We start from the raw sequence: 17,885 nt of genomic DNA on the forward strand, positions 1-17,885 counted from the left end.
TACCCTGAGCTACAAAGAGAGGGGAAGAGACTCAAAAATCTCACCAGTGACGCTTGAGGCTCACCAGACCCTAGCCATTGTTTGAAGAAAATGCCCCTTCCTTCTCCCTTGCTTTATCCAAGACACGTTTGTAAGTTACAAACAATCCCAATTTATTTTTTTGCTTATGAAATTGTAGCCTTGCTTTGATTGTAAAACTGCCATTGTTCTTTGCCAGATCTTTCAAGCTTCCTTTGTCCCATTCCAGTAAACATTTTTGTTCTGACTCTGCAAGAGTTATGCTGTCGGAAAGAAACAGCTAGGGTCAACTCATCTAAGCAAGAAGTATAAGTGACAGATGTGAGATAAAGCCACTTCATGAGGCGGCTGAGTTAGCCCTTCTTCAGGCTGAAAGATTAATGCCTCCTCTCCCTTCGTGTTGACAAGTATCGGTACAATTTTTCCAAAGCTTTCTTCCACTGTTCTTTGTAGTCCACATAAATGAAGACGGTGTTTTGAGTCACACATATAAAGGTGAAATGTGTTACTGGAATGTCAGGAGCGTTTGGAAAATGAAATACAGTTGAAATGTTAAGCTTTTGCGGCAAACGGCAATTTAGGCTGAGGGATGTCTATTGTGTGCATGCTGACAAGGGTAACCATTGTCAAGTTTTTTAATAACCTTTTTTTGTAACTTGAAAACAGCAAAAAAGACTTAAATTGACATTACCAGTTAAAAGATATATTATGTGGCTTGCTGTTACTTGAATAACATCATTTACACACTTGACCCAGTTTTACATAAGCAAGCTTCACATCTTCTGAGTCTGTTGTATGGATTATAATACAAATTAATTGGAATATGTCCTATTTGAGAGAGTTTGGGTAGCTCTATTTAGGAACCAAGGCATATTTATTAAAAATGAGTAATCCAGCACAGGTTTAAGATTATGGAAGCTTTCTTATAATTCTTCATTCTCCCCCAGTGGATATGTATTGATAAAGAGATTATCCTAAGGAGCTATGTTTTCAATAACTTCTCAGCATGCTATAATGATGAATACAATTGCAGATGTTGATGGAATGAACTCTTGGAGGCTGTGGGGTTGAGTCTTTAGGACTATTATTATTTTTAAGGAATTTTGCCAAACTGAGCTGATGATTACTTCCTCTACATTTCCTTTTTCAGAGTGGATCTACTTGCAGTGTTAGGTGCACTCATTTAATACCACTTAGTGAATGGGATGTTTGCCTAGTTTATGGAAGACACTTGGGTTTCCTTGTGCTGAGTCTCTGAATCATCCCGTGCACTTATATTATGGGTGGGAGAGAACAACAGAAGGTAAGAGGATTAAGAAATGGGGTTAGGGAAGCAGCCATTAAAAAAATCAACCCTGTGTCACTTATATCCCAAAGGATAGCGTAAAGTGAAGATGATGTTGTCTGCTTATGTTCAGTGCTTGTTTTGAGGCAAATAAAAGAGAGTGAGTTGCCCAATGAAAACTCACTGCAGTTTTAAGCCAGTGACATACATGCAACTTGGAAGACTTCTAAAGTAGGTACAGATTTGCATATTTTGATTCATGTTCTTCTGACAGTCCATTTTATCATTTTTAACTGTACTTTTATGATTGTAATATTTTATGTTCGCTGCTGTGTGGACCCTAACTGGGTGGAAAGGCAATATCTAATATGTAATAGAAGCTCAGTCTCTGAGTCCTTCATATGCTCCAAAAAACATTTAATTTAGAGTACAAATGCCCAGTTCTTCCTTTAGAAAACTCAGAGCACCTTCCACTAGTCACCCCAATGAGATCCTCACCTGTTTGGACTTTAGACACGAATACGTCTGTGTGGTTTCCTCAGGTCAGCCCTTTGTTCGTTTTTCCAATATTTTTATTTTTAAAAAGCAAACTCTTTCTCTGACAATATCTCTCTTTGCCACCGATGGTTTCCCTGCCCCGATCTTATTAGGGCATCTTCTGATTATGGCAGGTTTTTGCAATTCCTCTTGCTGTAAAGAAGCTGGCAGGCACTTGCCTGTGAAAGCTCATAAATTGGGGCTTAGGATATGGGTTACTGTCTCCTCTTACCTGTCCCAGAATGTGTTGCAGAGAAGACAAGAGCCCTGACAGTGTCATGCAGTCGACAAATCCAAGATGCCTGTATAGTACAAGCTCAGAGCCCGTACCTCCATGGATCACAGCATCATAAGGCCTCCGTATTGTACTGCTGCTTAAGTTATACCACCAAGGTGTGTGCATTGGGGGGGGGGGACTAACGTAGTTGAGGCTCACACTGAATCAGGCAGGATGAAGGAGGCATTTCAGTTTTATTGGGGAGTAATTCCTTTAAACGGAGATGCTCCAATTTAATCAGCTTGTGGAACTGTTGGTTTTGGCATTCATGAAGACCAGGAAGGTAAATGTGATTATAAAAGATGAGAGGAAATGTGAAAGCCCACTGTTTGAATGTGTCCCTCTGTTTCTTTCTGCTTCCCAAAAGGTGACTGGAACTATCCAAGCTTTGATGTGAACCATTCGTTCAGCAGATGGACAGAACTGGGTGCTTTTTAAAGAGGCACATGGTGGGGTGGGGGCAGTGATTCATTTCTCTTTTGCATCCTTGCTGTCACACCACATGTGATGTATTTCTCTGGAGCACCTACGGCTCTTGTTACCACAGAAGAGAAAGAAGTAACCATAGTACGTTCTATTTTTTAAAAAAATTACTGCTATTTTTTGCCCATTGATCTTGAATATATCCAATAGCAGACTTTTGAACATTGCTTTGAATCTTAACCCCCCTATTTCTTTGCCCCCTGTTATTGAAAGTGAAGCAGTGCCCTTGTTTAATGCTTGTTTAAGACATCTATCTTACACAGTGCTAAGACACAAATTGGAATATTTATATTTATTTTTGCAATGCCTCAGGTAAAAACAGTTTAAACAATGCTGAATACAGATGTTATTCTCATAGAAATATCTCATTTCAAAACAAGTATTTTTTCAGTTCCTCACAAAAATTAAAATTGCATGCAGAGATATGGTTACTCACTTAGGATGCATAATAATAATATCAGAAGATCTTTGTTAAAATTAAAAAACAGGTACTGAACTACATCATTTTAACAATGCAAGTACACAGAACTAGAAAACTGACTCTGTAGTAAAATATAAAAAAATCTACAATTATAAATATAAATTTGGTCCATGGAATCACTATAGAAATATTTACAGTAAGTATCATCTACTCTAAATGCCTACCAAAATCTTAAAATGTTGAATATTACAGGTAACAGTATTATATTTACAGACTACCATATTAAAAGTTATATTTCTCGCAAACATCAGAAATGCTATAAATAAGCAAATAAGGTGGATATTTAGAAAAAACGACATGGTGTTGCTGAGAACCCCTAGTAGCTACAGTTATGGTAAAATTTAAGTTAAAATCAAGTCAGAGAAGTCGGAAGCTAATACTGTAAGAGAGACCACAATTTTAATCTTAGAAGTACATTAAAGTTCAATCAAATTAGTCCAAACATAACAAAATGCATTGCAATAAAATTTTCAAAAAGGCACACATTGTTAAAGATATAAGTTCAGCAATAAATTCATATGCAACAACTGTGTTTTTTTTCCCAACAGGGGAAATATAAAAAAGAATAACTGGGTAATTTTGCTCCCCCAACGTATTTCTTTATAAGTGAAAGCAACGATACTGAAAAACATCCAGCCCTGAATTACCGCTGAATGCTGAACACCGGTTGTAGTCAAACTAAAGATTCCAAGCTCTCTGCTGCATTGCCATCTGGTAAAGCAGAGCCGTTACTGTCTATGGATACTGAAGGATTTTCTTCTTGCCTTGAACTAACAAGACTGAGGATAGTTTTGTACAGAAACTGGTACTGGTCCTAAAAGTCGGAGGGGTAGAAAAGACACAAGATTGGTGTGGTTGGTCTGGATCTTGTAATAATGTCTCATGTGTAAAAACTCAAAACGTGTCATGCATTTTTAAAAAGCAAACAGACGTCTGTTCTAATTTTCAACAGTTTTCCTTCCCTTTCTGCCATTCTTACACATACTAGGTAAATCAAAATATCATCAGGTTCTTGGGATGTTAATCATGTTAAGGATCACTCCTTTCTTCTCTTGGTGTCCAATATCTATGGAATCACATTTGCCACTGGCTTCTGATAACAGGAGGTATTTCCTATGATTGTTGATTCAGGGCTAGATAGGAATCCTCACCCTTAGGCAGCTGAAAAATATGGGGCAGTAAAACCTCCTCAGAATGGGGAAAATGCCAAAAGTTCAGACTTGCCAGTGCTATGGGCTACTTCACATGTTGAAGGTGTGCACTTAAGATTGTTTTTGGCATACATCAAAAATGTAACGTCGGAATTCAGTAGACTAATGTTTGGAATCACTTTTATTATACATGTATTCTCATTGTGCGGGGACTTGTTGGTTTTCTGATGATTCATCTACTCTACCTGCTATACTACTTTGGAGAAATAATAGAACATTTCCTTTGGCAAAGCATGCATATTGCATCACAATCATTGGTGAAGAGAACAATGTATGTAAGCACGATGCTTCAGCCACTGGAAGAGGAAGACCCTTTCACAATGGAAGAAGGGAAGGAGGTATTTGCCAAGTCCATGTAGCCCAACAATACTCAATGTTGTGCTCATGGGTGCTGCAAGGCCCCATGGTGGGTTTCCAGACATCCACTTGCTTCTTGAGTTTTGGAGATACTTTTCAAAAGGTCTTGAATGGAAGAGGCAAATCATAATCCACAAAGTGTCAGGCTGCTCCCCACCAGCTGACTGAATAGAAAAGTGCTGAACTCATCCCAGGCAGATGTATCACATCCATGCACTGTCCTCTTGATCATAGACAAGACCACAGATCTTGTAAGCAGGAGGTGCTTCAGAAGAGTCCAGGAGTCTCAACAGTGACTCCATACAGTTAAGACATTTACTAGGATCACAAACTTGGTTTAACATAAAACTGTATACTCCACCGATGTGCAATCATCCCTGATCTTCAGGAACAAAAGGAGTACTGAAACAGGGACATGACATTCAGGTGCAACAGTCTATGGTTGTTTGTTTGAAAAAAGAGCAGATTTAGTCTTTGCAAAGTCTTAAAAGAAGAACCTATTTTTAAAAGCATGAGTTGTTGTAGACTCTAGTCCATTTCACCAGCTACTGAAATGGACAGAAAAGCAGCAAGTACATAAGGGGCAGCTGTTTGAATTTCAAAAAGGATCACCTAGTGGAATCTTAATCTTGAAATGATTCACCTTTATTTCTTCCATCAGATTTTATAATGACAATAGCCCCTGATAAGACTTCTCTTTGCACTTCTTCAGGAAAAACCTGAAGAAGTGGAAGGTAGCTCACAGCCAAGATCCCAGTAAGAGAAAAACCATAGGGCTACTATGCATAGTTCATTACTAGACACAGGTAACTGGAAGGAAGGAGGAAAGGGGATGGGCAGTACACAGGCTGGGTTGGTAGCGGGGAGTGGGTAATTCCATCCTCAGGTAATTCCATCCTGTAGACTGCCAATTTTTCATATTACCATTCTGACATGAAACACTACAGTGTTCCAGAATCAGAGTTTTAACTTCCTAACAACAGCAATGATGAAAAAGCACAAAATATTTGATCTTAAGGTAATGGAATTTTGAAAATTGCACCATATCCGTGTTTACTTACTATGTCTGTGAAGACTCCAGGCCTCATCAAGTTTATCATCTTTGCAACGTGATAAACATCCACACAGTTTTCATTTACTAGCTGATGCATGAGCGTTGTTAATGCACAGAAAGTACCCGCTGTCACTCCTCCATGTCTTTTTGAAGGCAAAAGTGAGAGAGACACACAAAAGGGTCATTTTGACACTTTGAGAAGGTCACCATGTTTCTTAATACATGCCATTTGGGAAGGGTGGGGGAGGTGGGCTGAGGGAATCAGATCACACATTATTGTTTCTGGCCAGTTCACTGGTTCTAAACAGGAACCACCTATAAATAATGAAATCACCTACATACTAGGGTGTGAATACCAAAAAGCACAAATCTGTTGGCTTGGTGTTGGTGTTTTTTAACACAACTACAGTTATTATGAAGTCTATATATAAATAAGCAGACACTGCAAATGCTTTTGGATGTTGCATTTTTGTAATATGCTCCTGGGTATGAGCAGGAGCAGGTTTTTAAATTTTTCGGCGATTCTCGTCCCTCCCCTTCCTGCCTCTTGTACTGCCAGCTACTGAAATCTCTCTTTTTTCTTAATCAGTATTCAGTTGGTTGTATTATTTTTAAGAGCTAATTCCAGCTGAGTTGAAATGGTTTCTTAATAAGCCAATCAATCTTGAAGGAACGTTCCTACAGTTTGATCCAATGACTCAATTTGCACCACTAAATACACACATACAGCCCTAAATAGTCAATGCAACTTCTGTGTGAGCAAAGACTTCTTTCATTGACATAAATGGATGGTTAATTGCAATGTATGCGCCCAGCCACTTGTGTGGAGCTGTTCCCAACATTAAAGCCAACGGTAACCTCACTTGAGTGGGCTTCCCAATCAGTCCTACTCGCTAATCTGTTGTGGGTACAAAAGATCAATGGATGCGGGAATGACTTCCTCACTCTTTCTAGTGCTCATTCATGTCTCTGTGAGTGCAGCTTAAATTGCATAACTGAATGGATGAGAATTGCATGGGATCCATGTACACATGAGAATACTGAGCGCATGAGCCAGAAAGGCATGGTTAATAGCATGCTGAGTAGATCTGCCAGGGTTATATTAGGCATTAAGGCCATCAGGAACTGTCCCAGTGGACTGATGGCCTGGGGGAGGGTGCTCCTCCTCCTTCTGGGGCCACCCCAGCTCCAAGCAAGGGGCGGCCCTTGCCACACATGGGGCAGGCACAATCCACCATGAGTCAGCATGGGGACAGATGTGCCCAGCTTCTCATCTATGGTTTGAGAAGGAGGCACCTGGCACAGGGAAAGATGCACCCAGCCTGGCTTCCCCACGCACAGCATAATAAGAGGGATATGCTATCCTCCCTGCTCTGTGCAGCAAAAGGAAGGGCAAGGCTGGCCAGCCCACATGGAATGGGGAGAAGAAGGCACTTGAAGCAAAGGAGGCACTGGAGGCTGTGTAAAGCACATATGGCACAGGCAGGGTTGGCTTTTCTCCCTCCCTCCAACCAGGGAAGGCCGAGGGTGGGGCCGTTTTCTAAGGTCATTTTCTCCTTTCAATCTGCCCCTTATATGCAGCTTTTACATGATCTGGCAAGTTCAACTGTGTTTGTAATTTCCTACAGGTCAACCTGCAGATGAGTGAGGGATGCACAAATATGGCAGTGAAGCACAACCGCAGCACCTATTTCGGTACTTACTCATCATGCACAATCATTGGTCCATCTCTGTTGGAAGTTTCTTCTTTGATGACATTGATAAGTTCAAATGTTTTACTGATAGGGCTATCTGGATTTGGCCATCTCGGACACTGAAAATGCCTCACTTCTAAAACATAGTCATCCTAAAAAGAAGAAAATACAAAATTATTATCTTCTGTCTAACTCTTAATGTTCAAGGCAGAGATTGTCTTTATCTCTGCTTGTATATAGAACTGGATTGTGCTTTTGTTCACCCCTCCCCCTTTATTAGTTTAGAATTCCATTGTTGAGTATATAGCAGACGACCAATCCACAGTGAGGACAATGTGTCTTCATAATGGCACCTTCAGGCAGTTCAGTTGACATCAACATATGCACTGGGATTGTGCCAAAACATGAGTGACATGTTTTGAAATGTCCATAGCCTTACTATTCATGTTACATACATAAAAGTGCAATCCTATACAGATTTATACCCTTCTAAAAGTCAATTGAAGTCAATGGTCTTAGGAGGTTGAACTGTGCCTAGGATGGCACTGTAAAAGGTAGACAGCATGTGCAGTTGCAAACATGGAGAGACTGGAAACATGAATTAAGTTTACTTTCATTATTTTGGCCACTGGACTGCACAGCTCTATGGTGTTACAATAACAGATGAAAACCTTTAATGGGATTTATAAACACACAGGTTGCAGGACAGCGTTTGGAGTTCCATTCTTTATGAAAACAATTTTCCATTTCTGACAAAATATTAACTCTGCGTGATTTGATGTAGGCTATGAATTCCACAATTCAAAACACAGTAAGATTTTATTACAAGACTGGGTAGCAACAATACCTGGGTAGCTTCTAAAATGAAGTCTTGGATTACAAGCTTCTCTTCATTGGACAAACACTTGTGTTCTTCTGAAATCAGACTGACTTTAAAGCTCTCACAATTGATAGGCTCCTCTTTGTTTGGCCAATAAACAAATTCATCTTCAGCCTGCAAAAAGCAAAAGAAACCTCTAAACAAATGCAAAATTTGCCAGAAACTAAAGCTAAATGCAGCTATTTTTGTGAAGCAAATAACACACAATCTATGTAACATACTTTAACTGCTTTAACTTAATTTAGGGATTTGATAGAAACGTTATCATAAAGCCCCAATTTGGTATTGCATAGTTCATCTTGATATACTTAAAAGTAAACCTGTTCATCAAATAAATTTATACAAAGGTAAGAATTCCTCCTTTTGTGAAGGAATTTCTCCCTACCCCATAGCTATTCTGAAATAAATATTGCCTTGGTCTCACCCTTTGACTTCAATCATTTTTAACCCTGAATTTTTTGCTACATCTATTACTAGTCTTATAATGAAAAAAGTAGCAGTTGATTTTATTTTTATATTCCTGACATGAAAATGACTATTAAATGAAACAATAAGAAAAACAAATGATAGAATATGATATTTCTTACTTATTGCTGATCTATACTTTCACTAGATATGATATTTCTTACTTATTGCTGATCTATACTTTCACTAGATGAAAATACTGGTGAAAAACAAAGTATTTTGATCTCATAACATAATATTACCATATTCTGACTATCTGGAAGCATTACAACCATCTGAGCATTGTGGTCCCATATCATTCTCCAGAAATCTTTGATGGTATGTAGCAGAGGATGCTGGGTAACAATGTATTCATTGCTTTGATAATAACCCTGCAAAGTAAATACCGTTGGTTGAGAATGGATGTCAATTTTAATTATTTAATTCAGTGACTGTAGAAGGACATTATCCTGTTCATTCAATTAAGTCTCTGGCCTAATTCTCAAACAACAGATGAGGTAGCAAACCTTGGAGTTGGATTGTACAGACTGTATGTGATGACTTCCTCATGAGGAAAATATTCCTACATATAGCAAATTACTATTTCAGGGAGAAAGCTAAGAACCCTTCTCCCTGAGATGTAGGCATGTTTGTTGTATACCAGAGCATCTTCCACACTTGAGCCTCACCTTGGTATTAATTCATTCACATACTTATTCTGCAGAATCCATTATAATGTTTCTTGAATCTTATCTTCAAAATGTTTTTCTTCTAGTGGTTTTGAAGCTCTCAGCACAAGCATAGCACCTGAAGTATGAGCTGACCTAATAATATGCTCTCACCTGGGTTGAAGGTGTGGCTTGTGACCTGACTGATAATGGTGTGTTACCTGCTTCTCTCCATTACCTGCCCACCATTCCACAATTACCTGTTATGCAATGGAGTTCCTTGAGAAGAAACTGTGGCAAAACCTGGTACAGTTTCAAAGTGTGTAGCAGTGACAGTGGCAGGAGCTCTTTTTAGGGGATAATACAGACAGGCTCCCCCAGCAGAAGTAGAGGAATGGGCTGCTGAAATAAATATTAGTACTGAACAAGACATTATTCATTTAGCATTACCCCCCCACTTACTACTTTTATTATTGTCTAGCATTACTCTTTGTTGAATTCTATTTGAAAGCACACAGAAAAGCTACAAATGGAGTATAATCCATCTACAGAATCTCTAGGAATCTGACAAAACTATGTCGATGAATTCAAATTACAGTGTGGTTTATGACAAATTATTTTGACTTACCATAATGTAGGAAGCATTGATGTAGTCTGTACCTTCACCCGCCAATGATGAAATACCAACTCTAGATCGTTCCACTGTGAAACAAATATGAGAGCTAATGCCTTTCTTTCCTTGATCATAGCAAACATCCTATCACCTATTTTTATTCCACCTTTCTAAGAATAAAGGTGGTCTGGGAGCCACTTCTGTGACTTCATCTTCATTTGATGGCCTTACACTATGTAGGAAATGCTGCTTTCATGCGACTTTCTTGCCAAATTGTTTCCTCTTGCATGGGGAACAATCAGGTGCAAAGGAATGCATGAACATGCCCCTTCTCATTACTTTTTGTTTTATTTTATAGATGTTGTGAGACTTTTAATGTTACCCATTGCCGGTGTTTCCGATTCATTTAGTTATTTTATGCCATTTATACTTTGATAAAAAATAACATTTAAAAATTGAGTAATGGTGAAAGGAAAGAGAAAATGGCATGAGTTACCATCTGGCCATTGTGACCAAATCAGCACAAGATCAGAAGTCACAGTACTGGATAGATGGCTGCTATTTATCTGATTTTGCAGTCAACAACCTTTTCCCCAACAAACTTACCAGGAATGATGGATGAGGTCCTGTTCTTTTCTCTGTTACACTGTTTCAATGCGGTTGAATAATCACACTGCTGTATATTAGATTGGTTCAGAAGCTGAAGACAACAGGAATAAAAAGAATGCAGCTGACTTCATGTTTAATACACATGTAATGGAAGTTTGGGCCAAGACCAGGTATATCTTTTGACAGAGCTACATTGATGAATGATCCCATCTTTCCTACCAGCTTACTGGATCACTCAGCTTGCAAACATGGGATGGAGGCTGAAAAACAGTAGCTTGCCTTAATTTATGGCAAATATGGGATTTGAACTTAGCAACTTTCTTAAGTGGAGGTTCTGCCCCAATGAACTGAACAGAAGGGACCACAGGGTCTGGCAACAGAAATGTAAGTTAATAATTAGGCATGAGGAGCAGGTTGCTAAAAGCATCAAGACAAACAAGAAACATTTCTTTCAATATATCCAGAGCAGGAAACCTGCTAGAGAAGCAGTTGCACACCTTTGGATGATCAAGGAATAAAAGGCTTGCTAAAGGAAGATGGGGAGATGGTAGAGAAACTCAATGATTTTTTTTTTGCTTCTGTGTTCACTGTGGAAAGACAGGGGCATGTATCTATGCCACTGCCACTATTTTCAGGAAGGGATTTTGAAGAACTGAGTCAAATTGAGGTGACAAGTTCTAGACATTTGGGGGATATTAAAAACCAATAAGTCTCCTGGTCCTGATGGCATACACCTGAGAGTTCTTAGGGAACTAAAATGTGAGATTGTTGATCTACTAACCCATATATATATATATGTAATTTATCACTACGTTCAGCTACTGTATCAGAAGACTGGAGAGTAGCAAATGTTACACCAGTTCAATGTCGGTAAGTTTAAGGTGATGCACATTGGAACAAAAAACCCTAACTTCAAGTATAGGCTAATGGGGTCTGAACTTGCTGAGATTGAGAGGGGGAAAGATCTTGGAGTTGTAGCAAATAGTACAATGAAAGTGTCAACCCAGTATGCTGGAGCAGTGAAAAATGCAAACTCTGTATTGGGATTTTTAGGAAAGGGACTGAAAATAAAATGGCCAATATTATAATGCCCATGTATAGATCAATGGTGTGACCTCATTTGGAATACTATGTACAACTCTGGTCACCATATCTCAAAAAGGACATCACAGAGCTGGAAAAATCACAGAAGAGGGCAACCATGATGATTACGGGGTTGGAGCACCTTCCCTATGAGGAAAGAGTGAAAAGTCTGGGATTTTTCAGTTTAGAAAAGAGATGACTAAGAGGGGATATAATTTATAAAATTATGCACAGGGTGGAGAGAGTTGGCAAAGAGAACTTTCCCTCCCCTCCCAAAATACTAGAACTCAAGGGCATCCAATGAAGCTGATGGGCAGCAGATTCAGGCTGGACAAAAAGAAATGCTTCTTTACACAGCAAGTGATTAAAATGTGGAATTTGCAGTCAGAGGATGTAGTGATGGCCACAGGCACGGATGGCTTTAAAAGTAGATTAGACAGATTCGTTGAGGATAGGTCTATCGGTGGCTACTAGCTATGGTAACTAAAGGGAACCCCCATGTTCATAGCCATAAACCTCTGAATAACAGTAACAGGAGGCAATATCAGGGGAAGGCCTCGGCCACTAAGCCCTGTTGTTGGACCTCCAGAGGAACTGGCTGGCCACTGAGTGAGGCAGGATGCTAGACTAGATGGACTATTGGTTTGATCCAGCAGGGCTCTTGTTCTTATGGGTCACAGTCCCATCCTCTCAGCCATTATGCCACAACAGTCCTATAAAGTACAAGGGCTTGTCATGATCTAGACAATGATTTGTTCCTTCCAAAGAAAAAATGAAAAGACATTAAAAGCACTGACACATTCTGCTCTATTTGTGGGCTGAATGTTAACAGACCAGATGTGATCCAGGTTTGCCGTCCGCTTCTTGCCCTTTTTGACATGCCAACTGCTTCCCAGGGGTCTGCTGCAAGATAGTCTCAATGGTCAAATTTGTGAGCCACCATGCTTCTGCATGACATTGCCCCATTTCCATTAAACTCCTTGAGCATCAGGATAGGCACACACAGAGAAATGGCCACATTAAAGGCTGCACCCATTGTGTCTTTTCAGGACACCAGGGGAAGAATGGCTCTGCAATATATATTCCAGTCCAGCGCAAAAAGAGTGCCTGTATGCAAATAAGCATTTAGGTGTAACTTGCTTATAACTTTCGGCATTTCTTCAAAGTGGGCATTAAATAAGCAGTATTCTATCTAGAATGTGAGCATCTTGCTTTTGCTACATTGGCAACCTTGAAAACCAGCTTTCCATGGCTAAAGCTACTTTTACGCACGTTGGATAATGCACTTTCAATGCACTTCAGCAATCATTTGCAACAGGATTTTCCTGCTTCACACAGGGAAATCCAGTTGCAAACAACTGTTAAAGTATATTGAAAGTTCATTATCCAATGTGTCTTGAAGCAGCCTAAGTGTTCTAGGAGATTCTAAAACTTTCTCCACTGACTTTGTGGTCCAACAATACAAGGAACATTTTAGTGGTGTACTGGCACATTTGACTGCTTAAAATCCACAGCATCTCACCTTGAACTGCTTCTCTAGTTTTGTTTTTCCTGTTGGCCCAGGAATTAAGAGAGAATTAACATAGGCGTGAATGTGACTTTCAGGTACTTCTGTTTCTTTGCTAAGTATTGCCTCTACAAGTGCATCGTGAATAAAGACATACTGCTCCTGGTCGGGGGAAAAAAGTAAATTCTTTAATTGACAATATGATAGAGCCATTAAAAACCATCTCAATTCTAGCAACTCATAAACACTAACACTCATAAACAAATAAAAACAAGAAAATCATAAAACCAACAGTTAAGCCAAAATCAAAATTTAAACATCTTTCAGATAGATTATAAATCCTCTCTTCTTTTGGTTGGCCTTTTGTATCCTGGGGAAATATTCTAGTACTTTGGTTTAGGCTTTAAAGTGCCTGTTAACCTTTAGAAGCTGCCGTGAAAGAGAAATAATACTAAAAACACAGCCAACCATTCCTCTTACCTCTGTCTGAACCAAGTAGTTCCTTTGTGTTCGTATGTGCTTCAGGAATCCAAATATGTTGACAGTCCCTTCATGCTGAATTTGTTGTAGCATACTATCTAATACTATATATGTGCCTGTCCTTCCAACTCCAGCACTATAAAACATGAACATGAAGATAGCTGAATATCTCAAACAGTAATAAAACTGCCCATATCAAATCATAAAAGTAGCATTTCATAAAAAACACAGGCACCCACCAAAAAGGGGATGGAAAAAGGAGATCTGGTCCTATGCCAACCTTCAGATGTCATGGATTTAAAATGTACCCACTGTTCAAGTGAATGGAGAAGACACCTATAGCTGTCAATGATTTTACTTATAATTTATAAGCTGCCTTAAGCCACAGGGAAAGGCAAGATATACATATTTTATTAAATAAATTAAATGAATTGCAGTGGATTATGTGGTAATCGCATTGTTTCTGAGCCATTACTATATTTATGCTGATTACCCTAGAGATTTGTGGGGACAGTAGATATTGCAAGTAACGTAAACAGACAAACATCTGACCAAACTTATACATGAACCTGTGCACCAGCTATGCTACTTGGGGCAATCTGTGTTCATTGTCCTTTCCCTTTAAGCCGGGGGTGGGGAATTGCAGGCCCGGGTGCCATTTAAGGCCCGTGAAATCATTTGGTCTGGCCCTTAGTGGGTCCTGGCAGATCTCTAACTCAGAAGGATCTAAGACTGGTGATCCACCCCTTCCACTGACAGGAATAGCCTCTATTTAAGGCAGATGTGCGTTTGTTTTGCCGAGAAAAGGAACCTTTTCCCCCCCTTGCAGAAGAGTCCTAAGGAGCTGCTAGGCCCACCTAAGAAACTGTGTTAACCCTTTCCCACCCGGGCCATGGAGAAACATATTCCCTCTGTACTACAAGAGGGCTGGGATCAGAAGTGGCGACAATGGAAGGGTTAAAGGGGGCAGGGCCAGAATACGCACCGGGGTGTGTGTGAGTTCTTAGCCAGTGTATCCTCATTTCATCCCTGCAGGCGAAGGTAGCAGGAGCCAGTTGTAGAACCCGTCCCCGACCATACAGAGCAGGAGCAACTCTGGCGTGTGGCTGGACGGCTACGCCCGGCTGGTGCAACAGATAATCCTGTGCCACCAGGTGGGCGAGTGCACCACTGGTTGGATGCCTGCCTGATTGCCCGTGCGGGGGGTCATCTGGGGCAGTTGCCTGCTTGAGGCTTGGTAGGCTAATTTTTAAGTTGTTAATTTTGTATGGCCCGCGAATGATGTTATAAATATCCAAATGGCCCTTGGCGGAAAAAAGGTTCCCCACCCCTGCTTTAAGCAGTGTGCGCTTCTTCAGTTCGTTCAGAAACTTTCTCCACTGCTGTCCTAATACTGCGCATCATATTGCTTGAAGGGTACCCCCACAGCGTGTTTTTAGAGATACCTGTAAATCAGTGCTTTTCCATGAGGATTTGTTTTTTTGTTAATCTGGATTTTTTATGCTTCCCAGTTGATTTATTTTGTCTCTCGTAACAAATTTTCTAAAATTTTCTAAAAAGATTTCACGCATAAGAGCAACAAACTCAGCAAATCTTCTGCAATTTTCTGTTACATTTTTTTTACAATACATTTGTTACAATACATTGTTATTATTTTCATGAACCTGTATTTAATGTCAGCACCTTTGAGCTATCATGGAAAGTCATGTTATCAGTTTGTACAATTAAATAAATTTCAATTTAAAAAAATCCCAAGAAACCAGACCTGCAATGAACTACGACTGGTCCCACAGCGTGGCGTTTGGCATATGATGCTTTTCGAACGAATGTGAGCACTGGCAGAGTATATTCAGGGACACCCATGTCAGGCCACTGAGTATAGTGATACTGAGAAATTAAGCGGCCGCTGGATCTCCCTTTCTGGGAACCCTACAATAAACAATAACAATTAGCTATCAAAACAGAAAAAGAGACTATAGCTTTTTTACATCAAATTTCTTAACAACTGTAGCAACCACAGTAGTATTTTCTAATATTTTCCCCCAGTCATAGTGCATTTTTAAGGCTAGTCTGTAAACTGCTTTGGATAACAGGTAAGCCCCATGCCAGTGCAACACGGAGACAATGAGTCAATATCCAAGGTTTAGGACTGATCAGCTGTCAGACTTGTTGAGAATCTTGAATGTCTGTAACACTGCAGAGACTGTAACCCTTCCATTACTGGTATATTTCATTTGCTTTTAAGGATAAGCATGTTGGGACAGCATTACCTCACCTTCATTATCCTTCTTTCACAGATAGGATTTTGACCACAAAACGTAAGCATCAGTAGATGACTTTTTATTGCAAGATTTGCACAAATGGATATAAACTTGGTGTAACTCTTAGCTTGGTTTTGTGTAGGTTATCCGGGCTGTGTGACCGTGGTCTTGGTATTTTCTTTCCTGACGTTTCGCCAGCAGCTGTGGCAGGCATCTTCAGAGGAGTAACAGAGGAGAGACACTGTCCTTCAGTGTTACTCCTCTGAAGATGCCTGCCTCAGCTGCTGGCGAAATGTCAGGAGAGAAAATACCAAGACTATGGTCACACAGCCCGGATAACCTACAAGAACCAATGAACTCTGACCGTGAAAGCCTTCGACAATATTTTGGTTTTAATTGTTTGAATGTTTTGTCTTGTTTTAATGGTTTTTAACATGTGTTTTTTATTATGTATGTTTTTAATTTGTTAGCTGCCTTGGTGGCCCTGATGAGGGCAGAAAGATGGGGTATATATCTTGTGAATAAATACATGTAAAGTTCGTAGAGAACTTCAGGTTGGAAGGTGATGCAAAAGCAAATAAACAGAAGAAACACTTTACACACACCACCCAGACAACAGACCATCTCTTTGCTGACCACATCTAGTCCAGACAGCAAAAGACAGAATTCAGAAAAGCAACCAAAGCAACAAATATCCCAAGCTGCCTGGTACGACTACCTTCCTCCAAGTTTTGATTAAGCCCTATAGCAATAAGTCATCATTGCAGGAGGCTGCCAACTGGACGAAGTACAAGCCCAATTTCCACAAAAGGGCCATTGTAACTAGAATAGAAAGGACCAAGTATTTTGTGCACATTAAACTCGGGATTTAATGAGAATTTTGCTGAAGCAAGAACTCCTTGAAAGAAGCAAACAGAGGTTGCCCACAATGATATTTTAAAAGTTAGTGATTTCTTACTGTGAGAAAGCTATACATTTATAGACATTAATACCACCTACCTTTTTCACCTTAGTGTTCCTAATAGTAAAATTCCTCACGGTGTAATAAGCAAGCACATGAATGCTCTTTTGAGTGACTAAGAAGTTTCCGTATTCTTCACTACCATCAGCAGGCCAGTACTGGTCACATTTTCTCTGGTAAAGGAGCATAACGGTGTTTAAATAATATATTATATGAAAATGAACTTTGCCATTGCTGCATGTCTGGGTACATGTGTTGTTAACTGCAAACAAGAGGATACCCTCCACAGACCAGTCATTTTCAGAACTGGCCTGCCTGATTCTTAATCACCATCCATATTTTTATTTAATTTCCATTTAAAGGGGGGAAAGGGAATATGGCATTAGGAGACTCGACAAGACACAACCCTCTTGCCTCTAAAAATGACATTGAGCAAAATTACTTTCTATGAAGAAGAACTATAAAAAAGGAAAATATTTCCTTTTGAGCTTTTATCTAGTTCTCTAAGGATGACACAATGGGAAATTGTGGTTTTCATTAAATATGTATACAGAAATCACTGAAAACAGCGGTGAGCATCCATTTCATCCCACCTTAAGAACTAGAATTCGTACTGAACAGAGTTTCAGCTTGGTAACTTAAGTCAGTAAGCAATATATAAAAAGGAAGCAAATAATCTTAAAAGTAATTGTACCCTTCCTTTCTCAACAAGGTTGGTTATCATTACAATGACTTCCACATTATGCTCCCAAATCATTCTCCAGAAATCTTCGGCTGTTGACTTTAAAGGCCCCTGAGCGGCAATATAAGCTTTTGGTCTGTTGTAACCCTACATGAAAAATAAAAGAAAGGTGTTGATTAATTAATACATCACACAAGAAAAGGGAAAGAGAAATATGGTTCCTTTATAGAGGATGAAATCCTCCGGGAGAAGGACATTTATTGCCGAAGGTCTGATGTTAACAAAATGATTTCAGGATCC

General features: G+C 39.6%; 1 protein-coding gene across 3 annotated transcripts in view; it reads right to left on the minus strand.

Moving 5' to 3' along the window:
• Positions 1 to 3,680: 3,680 nt before the first annotated feature.
• PTPRZ1 (protein tyrosine phosphatase receptor type Z1) overlaps positions 3,681 to 17,885 on the minus strand; it is a 127,362-nt gene continuing 113,157 nt past the window's right edge. For all 3 annotated transcript variants that reach the window (XM_056845797.1, XM_056845796.1, XM_056845795.1), the window contains 12 exons: positions 17,598 to 17,732; positions 16,942 to 17,076; positions 15,447 to 15,610; positions 13,682 to 13,817; positions 13,217 to 13,363; positions 10,609 to 10,702; positions 10,018 to 10,091; positions 8,985 to 9,113; positions 8,245 to 8,391; positions 7,407 to 7,549; positions 5,711 to 5,846; positions 3,681 to 3,895 (listed from right to left, as the gene is read on the minus strand). In XM_056845797.1, coding sequence (XP_056701775.1) covers positions 3,755 to 3,895; positions 5,711 to 5,846; positions 7,407 to 7,549; positions 8,245 to 8,391; positions 8,985 to 9,113; positions 10,018 to 10,091; positions 10,609 to 10,702; positions 13,217 to 13,363; positions 13,682 to 13,817; positions 15,447 to 15,610; positions 16,942 to 17,076; positions 17,598 to 17,732 — 1,581 coding nt within the window. In that variant the 3' untranslated portion in view covers positions 3,681 to 3,754. The remainder of the gene's footprint in view (positions 3,896 to 5,710; positions 5,847 to 7,406; positions 7,550 to 8,244; positions 8,392 to 8,984; positions 9,114 to 10,017; positions 10,092 to 10,608; positions 10,703 to 13,216; positions 13,364 to 13,681; positions 13,818 to 15,446; positions 15,611 to 16,941; positions 17,077 to 17,597; positions 17,733 to 17,885) is intronic.

This window comes from Euleptes europaea, chromosome 3 (genome assembly GCF_029931775.1).
Source record: "Euleptes europaea isolate rEulEur1 chromosome 3, rEulEur1.hap1, whole genome shotgun sequence".
NCBI classification, from domain to species: domain Eukaryota; kingdom Metazoa; phylum Chordata; class Lepidosauria; order Squamata; family Sphaerodactylidae; genus Euleptes; species Euleptes europaea.